Below are 15,037 nucleotides of genomic sequence, written 5' to 3'. Positions count from 1 at the left end.
GGACCGGGGCAGTAGAAGCAGGGGAGCCCCGGGTCCTTTAAGTAGCCCACGGAGCCCTGGGCTGCTGCTGCTACCCTTGGGGAGAGAGGCACTTACCTTACAGGATGGGCTGGGGCTGGCTCTGACCCCCTCAGCCCCGCCCTTTCTGCCCTAGGCCCCGCTGGCCCCAGTGTACTGGTAAGTCACTGGACTTACTTTCACCCCTGCCCACCAGGTCCCCTCTTTCCCTCCCTTTTCCCCTCTGGTCCATGTGGCCCAATGACTGTCGCTGTTCAGACACAGGGGCACAGTGACTGCATATTAATAATCTGTTATAGCTTCCTCTAAATGCTTTATGATGGTTCATGGGTTTTCAATAAAATCATTGATTTTACAGCTGTCTTGCTTGGGGACCATGTCGTGGTAGAGCATGGGTGGGGCATGGTGAGGGGGCTGGCTTCAGGTGTGTATTACCAGAGCAAGAGAGGCTATTTCCAGGGAATAAATCCTTACCAGCCTTGGATTCTGATTCCTGCTGCAGCTTGGGGCTCCCTTGGGGGGGGTGGGGGTGGGGGCAGCTTCCTCAATCGGGTCCACCCGGTAAAGGTGCAGAATAATGTGCTCCTCTTCCTCTGAGGTCCCTGCTGCCTCCTCACCCTGCCCCTACTTGGCATCCGCTCGTACAATGAGGCTAGCGGGATTGAGGAAACGGTCATGATTTTCTCTCAGCCTTGGAGAGCACCCAGGCCAGGCCGCAGTGGAGGCGTATATACCCACACCCCTCATGCTTGCTAGCTTTCCTGCACTATGCCATCTTTCAGGACTGTGCTTCAGGGCTTCAAATGTGAACAATAGGGGTGAAATATGGAACAACAACGCACATGTACCAGGTACAGTTGCAACTGTAGACATACATTTCGACTAAGGTTCACCTGGAGATGATGATCTGATATTTCACATATAATCCTCCACATTACAGAATAAACCTTCAAGAAAAAAGTATGCAAAGCCATCTTTATATATCAGAAAGGAGCAGCAAAGGGAGGGAGGGAACAATGTACTGTTATTTTGTCTTTGCAGTTCACCTTTTCTAAACCATTCTTTCAGTGTCTTTTTTTGAATTTTTGTGTCTCGTAAGCTTCTGCTGGAAGAGTTCTGCAAGTGGTACAGAGAAGGATGGGCATGTGTCCTATTTACATTTACAATAAATACTGCATTTATTATAAAATAATGGCTTATTAAGAGACAGAAAGTTCCATACGTATCAGTGTGCATTGTGTCTGAAAAATGGCTCTATTAACTTTTTCATTTCTCTTAATTCAGAAAAAATCACGGTAAGTGAAAATAGCTCACGTCAGTCTCCCTTTTACGAATAAGGCTTGATGCTGAAATCATAAAAGTGTAACAGAATCGTCCCAGCACCAGAGGTTTATAAAGGTTTTCTTGTCTGGTGAATTTATTAATCCTTAATCTCAAGAGAATCCATAGATACTGTATACTATCTGAACCGCTTTTCCTCTTCCATAGAATCATGTGCTAATTTCTGTTGACGGAAGCAAGCTACACAGAGATCTTCTTTAGGTTTGGGGAAGAAGAGCTTTGGGTGGCTCCAAAACTTGTCTCATCCACTTACAGAAGTTGGCCCATTTGAAAGATACTACCTCAGCAACCTTTTCACATCAAATGCCTGGTATCCTGGGACCAACATGAGTATAACAACACTGCAAACATAGAATTATGTGTGATTTTGTTCAACAAGTGTATATAAAAGGTTGTATGTACCATAATACAAATAGAATGGTCCTAGAGATTTAGAATGGAAAATAATTCACTGAGGCTGGTCCAAAGCCTATTGAAGCCAATGGATAGACTCCTATTGACTTCAGTGGGCTTTGGCCCAAAATTTTAAAGCTGTTTAGGTGTTGCTGTGCTTAGCATGGCAATGCCTAACTGATTTAGGAGCCTAAGAGCTAAGAGCCTAAATTCCATTGATTGTTTTAATCATTTAGGTTCCTGCTCAGTTATATACCAAAACATAGCATCCACACAAACTCCTGTTGAAGTAAATGGGAGTCTTTCCACTGACAACAATAGGAGCTGTATCCACACTAAGGGTTGATCTGCTATAATATAACGTTTCTTTTTTTGTGTTTACTTAGGAGATACGATATGATCCTACTCTAGATCGCAAACTGGAGTATTCACAGTTGAATTCAGGAGATCCGTTTAATGAAGATATCATTATGAATGACCAAATCATTGAGATACTGGCTTTTGAAGACTCAGGGAACATGCTTCAAGCTTTAGAAGAGTAAGAAGTCACTATTATTGCATTATACTTCATATCAACAAAATGTCTCATAAAGATGATACTGAATATCTGCCCTGTAGTTCTCTCTGATGGAGTCTCTTCAGACACGCGTCTGCACTGCCTGAAGCTGTTGACCCCTTTAATAAAGGGGCATCCATGGTAACTAATACAGGCAAATTGTACATTGCTTTATATATAGAAATTGCAGCTCAGTCTAGATCCTATGCACATGTTTTCTGAGTCAAACACACTGTAAGGGCTCGTCTACATGGCAAGTTAGTGCATTGCAAGCCAGGGTGTGAATCTACAGTGCACTAGTTTGCTGTGCACTAAATGGCCTCATGCACCCTACCGCACACTGGAGGTTCTATAGTACGCTTAGATGTACTCCCATGAAACGTTTACTGTGCCTGTCGCAGGGTCCATGGTGGAGGGGGTGCTGTCTTTCAGTTATTAAAAATCCTATCATACTTCTCATCCGCCCAAGAGCAGTGGATTTAGCTTGGGTGTCCAGACAAATTCCAAATAAGGTAATGACACTCTGTTAACCTAAAGTTTACAGTGCACATAGTGAGGGGCAAGGTAGTGTGCGGTGGATTCACACCTTGGCTTACGGCACCCAAACTCCCTGTGTAGGCAAGCCCTTCGTTAAGCTGCTAAAAGAACAAATCCACTATTTCTGGTCTCAGCCCCTTAAGTGTTCACCATGCCAAAGGGCACTTTTCTGAGCACAGGAAAATGTTGTAGAGAGTCTGTTCTGTTATTCTTGAGCACATTTTGCCTTTAGAACAGCATGGCCTTGTTCCTACACAGAAAAAGGATGTGCTCTGCACATATATATTTGTGCAGCAGTATTTCTTGGAAAAAAAATTTTTTAACGTTCATGGGCCTTTAAATACCTGGATCAGAATCTAAAGAGCAACAATTTGCAGCTTTCAAAGGAAAATATTGTGTTTGTGGAGTCAGAAAAGGCAGTAGACAACAGCTAGGAATCCTGCTTATGTTGTTGAAAGGGAGGTCAGGATTATATGACAGACACACAGCTATTAAAGGTCATTTCTTTTCTCTGGCAGAACTTGAAAAAGGTCTGTTGTGAGAACAGAGTGGATTTGTTTGTGCAATCTCATGATGACCTTCCTGAAAGTCAAGTGGCAGGTAATATTCTGCAAATAGAAAATAAAAATGGAATAATGTCTGTAAAAACCAAAAGCAAAGTTATGAGAGTGCTGGAATATTGATACTTTGGCAGGGAAGGGTTCTGTTCTTTTTCTAAAAAGTTACAAAATCCTAATGAGCAGTATCATTGCCTTTCTTATATTTTGATTCAGATTGAAAAAAGAAGTGAAATAAATGAAACCTTGACTTGTGTAATGCAGTGATAATGTGGATACTCATCCCTGTAAATTGCACAGCAGGTCTTGTCTTTTCTAGCTATATAGTAACTTATATTATTTTTTCAGAAAATTGCTGTGTGATTGTTAAGAGTGGCAGGATCAAATATCTTTGTAGCTCATTTTAGGATTAGTATATTTCATTTGGAAATGAGAAATATTTGGCTAATTTGAAAAAGAAAGTAGACTCTTTAATGTCTTACTTCTCAGATATAAAATATCTCAGAAAGGTAAATATTCTTGCAAATGGAATGTTTGTGTAACTAGAATCAGACAGTGGATTAAAGCCTCAGTTTGTGTACATTACTTAGGAATGTGCTATTTTAATATCTTCATTGGCTTAAACAAATCTTTGTCTGTCTTTGCCCTTCACCTCTTTCCTCCCAAATTATTTTTCTTATTCTCCCTTCCATTTCTATGTTCTTATAGCTGCACTCCCTCATTTATCTCTCCCTTTGCCCAACATCCTTCCCCAGGTGGACAGTTTGAATCTGTATAATTATTTTAACTGGGTTTTTTTATCATAGTGTTTAAGAAAAGTGTTTTACAACCATAGTAGAGTTATTATACAGAGCACTGTTCATGTAGTTAAGCTCCATTGGACCAGAGGAGGTCTTCTAAGAAGTCCTTGTGACAGGCTCTTTGGAGTGATGGTTGGTCACAGGGCAGACTATGCAGGTAAATCATGTAAGTGACTTAATACCCAATGTAACTTAGGTGCCTAAGTCATGGAGGTGATTTTGAAAATATTACCCTGCAAGTGGTGGGTGAGTTGGCGATCGATTTTAAAACAAAAGTGCAAAGAATGCCCTGCCCTCTGAAGATCCAACAAGAAAATAACAGGGTTTGCTCCAGCCATAGTGCCTAAAATAACAGCGGGGAAAGGCCTTTGCAAGTTAAAAGAATCAGTGTGAAAAGGTTTGGTCTTCTCTAGCTGCTGTACTGTATCTCCACATATGCCACACACATACATACACTCCATACCTGCACACATACATACACCACCTGCCTTTCAGGTAGCTGGCTGCCTGCTGCCGACTAGACCCTTTGGCATTTCTTTGGGGAGCACATATGGATCCATATATCCCAGTTGATAAGCCTTCGCTTGATGGTTTGGGGAATGCCTGTCACTTTACTGTATAGAGTCTTAGGATTCTAATATGCTTCACAAACTTTATTAACTAATTTATACAGCATATAAACTCCATTGGAATCACTTTGGTTCCCACAAGTGCACAGCAGCCCCCTCTGGGGTGAAACAGAGCATCAGTTTATGAGCACACATCAACCCAGCATAACAGGTGAGGGCCATAAGTGAAGAAGGCTTTCTTTGAATGAAATGGCACTGTAAACTTTAGGTTAACAGAATGTCATTACCTAATTTGGGATTTTTCTGGACACCCAAGCTAAATCCACTGTTCTTGGGCGGATGAGAAGGATGATAGGATTTTTAATAACTGAAAGACAGCACCCTTTGGCAACAGAATTCTCCTCTAATATCCTTCTGGAGCACTGGTTCTATATCATCTCAGAGGACAGAGTGCCTCATTAATAAATCTCCAACCTTGTCATACCTGTTTTTTTCCCAGGAGCTCTCTCATCCATGTATTGATCCACCCAGTGCTTGCTTACCTAATCTCTGATAATCTCACAGTGGAGGAATTATGGCTGTTGACAATGTCCCACATCATCCTTTTATAGAATCAATCTTATTGTCTGCAGTTGACAGTATGGATATTCTCTGTGGAGTTTAGGGGATTTTTTGGAAAAGAGAGGGGATTTGTATGGGATTTCATTGGTTTCTTTTTAACAAAACTTCCGCTAGCTAACCAGCATTTAACCAGTGTGTGTGTGTGGGGGGGAGGGGGTGGGAAAAGCAGGACAGACTCTATATTCCCTAAAGGGAAATTATGAAAGAACTTCTACTTTTGTCAGTTGCTACCAAAATAACTTCCCCCATTATTTTAGATTAATTGCCTTTTCTCTTTAATTGTGTTCAATTTCTTCATGCATCTTCTGATAGGTATAGTACATTCCATTTCTTTAATTAAAACAAGATGCCCACCAGGGCATGTTGTAGCATTTTGTGTCTCATGAGCCAATATTATACTTCTGTTCTATGAACTATAATCTTATATTATGATATGAAAATGGTCAAGGAAATAGAGAATTCTCTGTGATAAAAATTAACAAACTTCAACAAAAATCTCATTTGGAGATAGGAAGCAAACTCTGATTTTATGCTTATTTCTTCTGATAGGTGCTATCTTGAGGAGGCTTCCTGTATCTAACACATTGATCTATTCTGGAGTAAGGATCTTTTGTTTTAAATAAGTTTATTTTTAGAAGTGGCCTGTATTATCCAAGAAATCCATGTTTTGAAAGAAACAGACTGCTCCAAGTAGATAGAGAAAATTAGATTTTCCTGCCCACTTCCTCTGTTTCATTTGGGGTTCAGAGGAAAAAGAGAAGTACCAAATATCTGAATAAATTAAACAGTGAGAGAATAGATGAATTTTTCAGTGGCAAACTTAAATGATTTAGTGCGAGTTTCAATTAGGTAATGCTAGGCTTTTCTTGTCAACTTGCTGTCTCTGTTTAACCTCATAGACTTTTAAGACCAGGAGGGACCATCCTGGTCATCTAGTCTGACCTCCTGCACATTGCAGGTCATGGAAATTCACCCATGTGCTCCTGTAATAGACCCATCACCTCTGACTGAGTTACTGAAGTCCTCAAATCTTGATTAAAGACTTCAAGTGACAGAGACTCCACCATTTACTCTAGTCCAAACCAGCGAGTGACACAGGCCCCATGCTGCAGAGGAAGGCAAAAAACCTACAGGATCTCTGCCTGGGGGAAAATTCCTTCCCAGCCTCAAATATGGTGATCAGTTGTACCATGAGTATGTGGACAAAACCCACCAGCCAGATGTCATCAGATGTTTGGCTGCGTGTGTGTGTTCTCTCTGCATGCTGTACTGACTCTGACCAGATAGCCCGTACAGCAGGCTCCGACCGAACTGCCCAGTAAAGCCACAGTTTTCAGTGAAGGCACTTGGTCAAGTTTATTGTCAACGAAGCCCGAACCTAGTGCCGTGGCTCAGTGGTTCAGGTATGCTAACACATATATGCCCGTTGCAATGGACTAGCTCAGTTTGTGGCGGGACTTTCCACTATCCCCTAACCAGCCAAAGACACTCTCTCTGAGACTCCACTTTATACGTCAATACCAACAAGTTATGTACTGCCCCTCTAACATAGCCGGTTACCACCCATCACCTTATATATTTCTATCCATCACCCTGTCATCCTGACCTTATCTTTAGGATGGGTCAGCCTGTTCCTGTTCTCTTTAGGGAATGTGTTGGTATCGAGGTGTTCTGATACCACCCTTCTGGAATGTGTTTGCGTCAGTGCTCTGGGCCTCACACCTCTGAGGAATGTGTGTTTTTGCAATATCAGCCCTGTTACTCATCATCCCGGAAAAGCATAATGCATGGACTGGAGATGACCCAGTGGACTAAACACTGTTACGTGGTCACCTTATTTTACCATCAATACATTCATGCCCCATCTGTCCCTTGGTCTGCACAATCGCTTGTATGACTGATGGACAGATTTTATTTGCCAATTGTGTCTAGTCCCTTATGGTGAGCCTAGGAATGTTAGGCCTGGGACTTTGAGGAATGTAGTTTTATGATTGAGCCTTGGGGACACACCCAGATAATTAACACAGCTAAGTAATATGGCTATGATGTGTATATATTTGTAGTGTATATGGGTATATATGTATAGTATGTATGTGTACATAGGACACCACCTTATTTCCAAGCATAACAATTTTTTTCCAATCTACGGTTGTAGTCTGTCCCTTTTACTCTGGTGCTGCAGATAGCAACACACTCCTATTAGGGCAATTACAGTTATCACCTGTATCCTCATTAGTGGTAGACTGAATGTTTGAAATACTGGGATAGGCATTGTTATAGTGTGTCCCACTGTGCTACGTTTCTGAAAAGTAAAACAGCAATTTGAATAGTGACATTACAAATGAGGCCTTTATATATAAATGTTTTGTAATTAGTTACTACACAGTACTGTCCATTCATGTTATAGGTTACCCTTACTGCTGGTTGTCATCTTCTGGTAAACTTCACAAGGCAGGAAGCAGGAATGTTTAGCTTCTCTGCTCCGTGGGTTGCATTGTTCTGTGATACACCAGTCGTTGACGTAGATCCAGGTGTTTCTTATGGATGCTGTCTTCCAGATAACCTACTGAATGGACAGTAGCCAATTTATTAAATATTTGTGTGTCAGGATTTAATGTTGGTATTCAGACACTGAACAAGATTGTTTTGAATAACGTGTGCCTTACTTAAGATCCAGTGTCACTGACCCAAATTATGTCTAATACTAAGAGGGAATTTATTTACCCAATTTGTAGTTACTGTGTAACTTAATTATTTTACCAGGTTTTTTTTCTTGCCTTCATGTTGTACGCTGCCATTCATTTCTTGATTTTTATTTGTGTGTTGGTTAAACAGTTTAGCAATGTTATGCACAGTGTAAATGTTGTACAGCAACAATACAACAATAATAAAGCAATACAGCAATAATACAGTTGCTTTTAAACAGTAGCCAAATTCAAATTAAATGACAGTTTAATCTGGTCCAGCTCATGGCTTCTAGCTGATTGCCAGCTTAATTGTCCAGGTATAGTAGACTGAGGTGTAGTTGACCAGTGTGTTGTTTACAAAGCACTTCATTTTTATTTTCTTAATGACTGGGGGTTTCTTTACCGTGTACTGATATCTTTTGCTGTCTTCAGGGTATGATATTTTCTGGTGTCTTTGGTCTGTGGGATGCAACCTTAAACATTCTCTTGACAATTTTTGTGACCAATGATAAATATCAGTGTACAGCTACACAAATTAATACTAGGATAGAATATTAAAGTTGGGCAGTCCAGTTCAAGGATGGAGATTTAAAAAGCTGAAAATAGAGCGATCGCATTTGTGTTTTACTACTGAACTGTCACAGCTGCAATTCCAATGGACTTTATACTGAAAATGAATGTTTTCTTTACACCAAATTAAAACAAAAAACAAATTCTAGTTACTTAGGGGTCTGATTCTCCACTGCTTTATTTATTTGTATTACGGTGGCATCTAAGAAACCTTACGCCTTGTGTTGTCGTACTGCTGCGAATTGGGTACGTAATGCTACCAAATTAGAAGGGTTGAGTTTTACACCACTCTGCGTATCAGTAAATGGCTATGCAAGATGTACGGCAGTGGAGAATCAGGCTGTACTTGTATAACAGGAACTGGCAAGTAGGCTGATATTCAGAATTGGGGTGAAATTCATATATGGGGTCATATTTTGATGAAACACGCATAACTTTTGTGTGCATCTTATTCCCCACCTGGGGAGCCCATCCCCTGTCCAGGGAGGAAGACATGAGCTAGTTCTGGGTTAGAGAGCAATTTAACTAGATGTTTCTCAGCTCCAAGCATCTTGGGCCCAATCCAAGTGAAGTCATTGAGAATTTTGCTGTTGACTTCATTGAAAGCAGGATATGCAGGAGCAAGTGCATAGCTTTTATTCATGTGTATAAGAGATGGCCTACTCTTAAGCCCCGCTCTTAGGAGCAGGTCTAAGGCTCCCTGACCTAGGACTAGCTTTGTCATTATTCCCTGCCAAAAGATGGGGTATTCAGGTAGGGAAGTTGTCTTCTCAGGGATGGGCTGTAGGTAGCATGAATATTAGCCAGTATGTTTTCAGCTTGCCAGAAATATGGCCTACATTCATTGTATTCAGATTTGATTCATTGATCCATTCTCTTTGTGTGACTCTGTCTGTCTGTCTACATATATACACCTGTCATAGTTATTCATGTTTTCCTCTCAATTTGTATTGGAATGGACTTGGTGTTTTGTTCGCAGTCTATACACAGCTAAGGAGATGGTTCAGGAGTTCATAAATGGCAGAATTTTTTGGTCTTTTGTAACTACCGCGTCAAATAAGCGTGGTATAAATAAACTAGGAGAACTAGATCAGTATTTATATTTCGGGACATCTTTGGAATATGGACATGTTGCAATGTCAAGAGAATAACTTTGAGAACCAAACTTATTTTTAATATTTCTTCAAGACATTTCATAGGTACTTATTTATATGTAATTCATAGGTACTTATCTAGTTTGGTGATCTGGTGGTCTGTCATATCCTGGATGCCCATTATAAGATATGCCACTAATATGGTTGCTTTGCATTCTCAGTAGATCCCTTCCTGCTTATATTTCCAAGAGCTAGATCATTGGCAGTGAATGCTAACTAGAGGAAACTTAATAAACTGTATGTATGTTAAAAAAAACAAACAAGGAGTACTTGTGGCACCTTAGAGACTAACAAATACGTGTGTTGTAATAGTATGCAGTAGGAAATTATGTTCAGAATAGTTGTAGGTCTTCTCTGCTATGTCTGAAACAGAATGAAAGGAGAGCTGAGGGGACTGATCGCACCCTCAGTGTGATGAGTGCTATTAGTTAGGACGTCTGCAAAACCCCTGAAATAACCATTTTTTCAAAGGTATCTTAGAGTTTCCAATGGGTTACCCTTGCTCTGACTTTATTTGTCCTCATTTTGTACATTTTTGCCTTCCCTTGATGTAGACAAAGCTCTAGTTGAATATGGCACTTGATCCTACTCTCGGATACACGGTACATAATGCGAATTATCTTTGCAAATCACTAATACGTATGCACTGCAGTTGATTTTCTCTCATGGCACAGGGTAATGAGGGCAATGTATTGGAGGATAGAATCAAACTATTTCCTGAGAGCACTGGCAGGGAAGTCAAAAACAATTTACTCCTATATTAGAAGTTCAATTTTTCCTTCTAAATGTAAATTTCTCACTGTACATCTCAATTTAATTTGCCACTAAGGAAATGGATTCTTTTTATCACAGAATTCAGACGAAAAGTAGGAGTAAAAGATCAGCTTGTCGTTACATCTAGAGTTTGAAGTCACCAAATTAGAAATCGAAAATAAGCAGTTGAAAGTTGCTTTCAATTTGGATGCCAAAACATAGGCACTCAAAGCTTCTGGATTTAATACACTGGAAACATTTATTATAGGTTGTAATCTCTTTGGGACAGAGACAGTCTTGTTCTGTGCTTGGACAGTACCTAGCACAATGGGGTCCTGGTCCATGACTGGGGGTCCTAGACACTACCCCAATATAAATAATTATTAATATTTTAATAACTGCATACTGGGAGTATGTGCACGTAAGCACATGCAAACACACACAGCATTTTTAGCTCTGTATCCTGAATGACTGTACAAATTTAGTTCCTACAAAAGCTGCACATTTCATCCACCGTTCAAACTCAAGCTATCAGAGAGTGAAATGTGATAGATGTTTAATATGTTACAGTGAAACTGCACAATGTTTATAGGGGGAAGGGGGAAATAACTATTTGAAATTACAGGTGGCATCTGGCCAAGATTACCAGGATAAATATCCTTATTCTTCCAAAAAGAGCCATTGGATCTTTGATTACAAGCTGTGAGAGCTCAGTTTACATGTCATCTAAAAGCAGATGCCACTGGTAGAACAGTGCCCCTTCATATCAAGGTGGGGCATTTGTTAGGCACTGATCTGGGGGAATATTACCACTTCTGACAACACTTAGTGTTCCTTAGATGTCTCCCATGCAAATATTCACGCAATGCACCCCTGCTAAGCTTGTGAGATCTGAGTGGATCATTGCAAAAGGTAGAAGGTCTTCAGGCGTAATGCTATAATATTTGTCTGTATGTGGTTTTGTTAAGCTAACAACATCACAGGCTGATCCTGATTCTTTAAAAATCAATGGCAACATTCCCATTAAGTTCATTGGAAGAAGGATTGTGACATCAGCTTGCTGCCTTCAGCATGCTAACTGTTTCATGAAATACTACAATTCAGAATTATAACTCCTCCATAGTGGTAGCGTAACTAGTATTATTGCTAAAACTGAACTCTTGAAGCTAGCCATTAATTCATAATTCTTCATGCATATGAAATCTATATAAAGGTTCTTAAACTGACTTTAACCAAGGCTCTTTCTTAAATAGTTTTTAAAGAGGTAAACTTAGTAATTGAAACACCTTTTCTCTGTTCAGTAAGCCATAGGGAATCAAAGGGTTTTCAGATTGACACCTGTTAGCACAGCTATAGTTTAGTCTGTTGACATTTTTACCATGAGTCATGTAAGTTTCCCATTTTTTCCTCCCTGGAGAGCATGAATTTTATCTAATAATCTCTTATCTCAGTTGGTCATCTTGTCCAAGTTATTTTTTGCCATATACCATAAGAATTCTCTTTCTGATTTCATCAGTGCCTTGCAGTATTTTTTTTTTTTTGAAGGTTTGTTCAGTCTGTGAATTTTCTAGTGAAATATGTTTGCAATAAGGAGTGGCAGACATAACAAAGATCAAGGCTGGAGGATCCTCAGATAATCATAGAAGGTTTCTTAGTGACTTTACGACTGTCTTGTATTCAGTGGGTTAGTCCTCATCCATGCTGAGTTTACGCTGGAGGAGCTGAAGGGATGTGGAAGATGGCTCTAAACCACCTTCTGGAGAGAGGTAAATAGAGGGGTCTGTACTGGGACCAGTCCTATTAAGCATATTCAGAAATAATCTGGAAAAAGGGGTAAACAGTGAGGTGGCAAAATTTGCAGATGATACTGTGACCCATCATGCTCGGGGCAGCCCTCGCTGGAAATGCCAACGTCAAGGCAGGCTGAAAAAGGGAGAGCAGATACCCCAAGACTGGTGGGTAACACTGAAGTTATTCTCCTCAACCAGTCACAAACTGTGCTTCTGATCCCCCACACTGGTTATCAAGAGCAAAAATGAAATCACACAGCCCCCTTTATTGCATTCCAGTTCCCTGGCTCCCAATCAGCACCTAGGTCCATTACATTGAGAAGTTATTTTAAACTCTGTGCACATATACAAAACAGACCCCAAAAGGTCAGCCACATCACTAGGTCAGTATAGGTTTGGATCTTACCAGCCAATCCTTTACTATCTAAAACTAAAGGTTTATTATAAAGAGAAAAGAAAGAACAAGAAGAGAGATGTTAAATGGTAAAACCATCACAGACATATAAATACTTCAAAGTCCATATATCAGGTTCCTAGCAGTATTGGTGAGTTTGCTGGCTTGACAGTCCCTCTGGAACACACCCACAGCTTGGATGGTTCATTCAGTCCTTTGTTCAGAGTTTCAGTTTGTAGCAAAGTTCCTCCAGAGGTAAGAAGCAGGATTGAAGACAAAATGGAGAAGGTGCAGTTGCCTTTTATAGTCTTTTGCCATGTGGCTTGTGCTTCCTTTGTTTCAAACACATACTGCTCAGCACATGGCTTGGAGCCTTATAATTCTGTCCATAGGCATGCCCCTGCATGGCTTGCTGAGTCATAAGGTATATTCCTTGCCTTCTCTCAATCGGTCAGTTGTATAACTGATTATCCTTAATGGGCCATCAAAGCTAGGCAGTGCTCATGCCAAACTGTCTGGGGGTGTCACCTAGAAACATAGCACAAGTTTTGTAATACATACATATCTATAACCCAAAATACAAAGGTTTCAGAGTAACAGCCGTGTTAGTCTGTATTCGCAAAAAGAAAAGGAGTACTTGTGGCACCTTAGAGACTAACCAATTTATTTGAGCATAAGCTTTCGTGAGCTACAGCTCACTTCATCGGATGCAGTGATGCAGTAGCTCACGAAAGCTTATGCTCAAATAAATTGGTTAGTCTCTAAGGTGCCACAAGTACTCCTTTTCTTTTTCCAAAATACAAAGGTGATATAAACGCATAAATGAGATTATCATATTTGGCAAATAATAACATTTCTGCAGATATCTGACATGGCATATCTGGCACAACTCATTGCAATTTTACAATATTAATATTCATAATATCCTCAAGTGTCCCCCAGATTCCATACAGCGTCACAGATATGAAACTACTTGAGATAATTAAGTCCCAGACAGACTGTGAACTGTTACAAAAGGATCTCTCAACACTGTGTGACTGGGCAACAAAATGGCAGATAAAATTCAGTGTTGATAAATGCAAAATAATGCATGTTGGAAAGCATAATCCCAACTATACATATAAAATGATGGGGTCTAAATTAGGTCTTACCACTGAAGAAAGAGATCTTGGAGTGAATGTGGATAGTTCTCTGAAAACATCCACTCAATGTGCAGTGGCAGTCAAAAAAGTGAACAGAATGTTTGGAATCATTAAGAAAGGGATAGATAATAAAACAGAAAATATCATATTGCCTCTATATAAATCCATGCTACACCCACATATTGAATACTGCGTGCAGATGTAGTTGCCTCATCTCAAAAAAGATATATTGGAATTGGAAAAGGTTCAGAAAAGGGCAACAAAAATTATTAGGGATCTGGAACTGCTGCCATACGAGGAGAGATTAATAAGACTGGGACTTTTCAGCTTGGAAAAGAGATGACAAAGGGGGGGATGTGATAGAGGTCTACAAAATCATGATTGGTGTGGAGAAAGTAAATAAGGAAGTGCTATTTACTCTTTCTCATAACACAAAAACTAGGGATCACCAAATGAAATTAATAGGCAGCAGGTTTAAAACAAACAAAAGGAAGTATTTTTTCACACAATGCATACTCTACCTGTGGAACTCCTTGCCAGAGGATGTTGTGAAAGCCAAGACTATAAAGTTCAAAAAAGAACTAGATATATTCATGGAGGATAGGTCCATCAATGGCTGTTAGCCAGGATGGGCAGGGATGGTGTCCCTAGCCTCTGTTTGCCAGAAGCTGGGAATGGGTGACAAGGGATGGATGACTTGATGATTACCTGTTCTTTTCATTCCCTCTGGGGCACCTGGCACTGGCCACTGTCAGAAGACAGGATACTGGGCTAGATGGAACTTTGGTCTGACCCAGTATAGCCGTTCTTATGTCCCCTCTCCAGAACTGGCCAGGGGCTGAAACAGCTCTTGGCATAATTTACAGCAGCGCTGAGGGTGCTCTTGGTTATACAGGCTACAGCCAGTCACTGCTCTAGGTGGGGATCTGGCAGAGAACCATGCATTCTGGCCTGCACCCACGGAGGAGAGAGGTGGCATAGAGTCAGCTTACATGGATTTTACACCAAGTGAGGGTTCCCCTGTGGTAAGAGGGATCCTTAGCTGCTCCTTTAGCACGGCTTTATTAGTGGCTTTGTGCAACTTCAGAAGCATGAAGCTATTGGAATAGGTGCTGAGAATTTGGCACTTTATCCGTTAATGATGCCTAAACCTGA

The 15,037-nt window shown here is 40.4% G+C and overlaps 1 protein-coding gene across 1 annotated transcript in view; it reads left to right on the top strand.

The window, feature by feature from the left end:
• Nucleotides 1-15,037, top strand: part of EVC2 (EvC ciliary complex subunit 2) — a 160,730-nt gene that overhangs the window by 48,141 nt on the left and 97,552 nt on the right. Inside the window, exon 9 of the mRNA XM_077814642.1 lies at nucleotides 2,139-2,290. Coding sequence (XP_077670768.1) covers nucleotides 2,139-2,290 — 152 coding nt within the window. The remainder of the gene's footprint in view (nucleotides 1-2,138; nucleotides 2,291-15,037) is intronic.

The sequence above is a fragment of the Eretmochelys imbricata genome, chromosome 4, assembly GCF_965152235.1.
Source record: "Eretmochelys imbricata isolate rEreImb1 chromosome 4, rEreImb1.hap1, whole genome shotgun sequence".
Taxonomy (NCBI): domain Eukaryota; kingdom Metazoa; phylum Chordata; order Testudines; family Cheloniidae; genus Eretmochelys; species Eretmochelys imbricata.
Note: the sequence above shows the minus strand (reverse complement) of the source record. Positions and strands in the feature narration are given on the sequence as shown.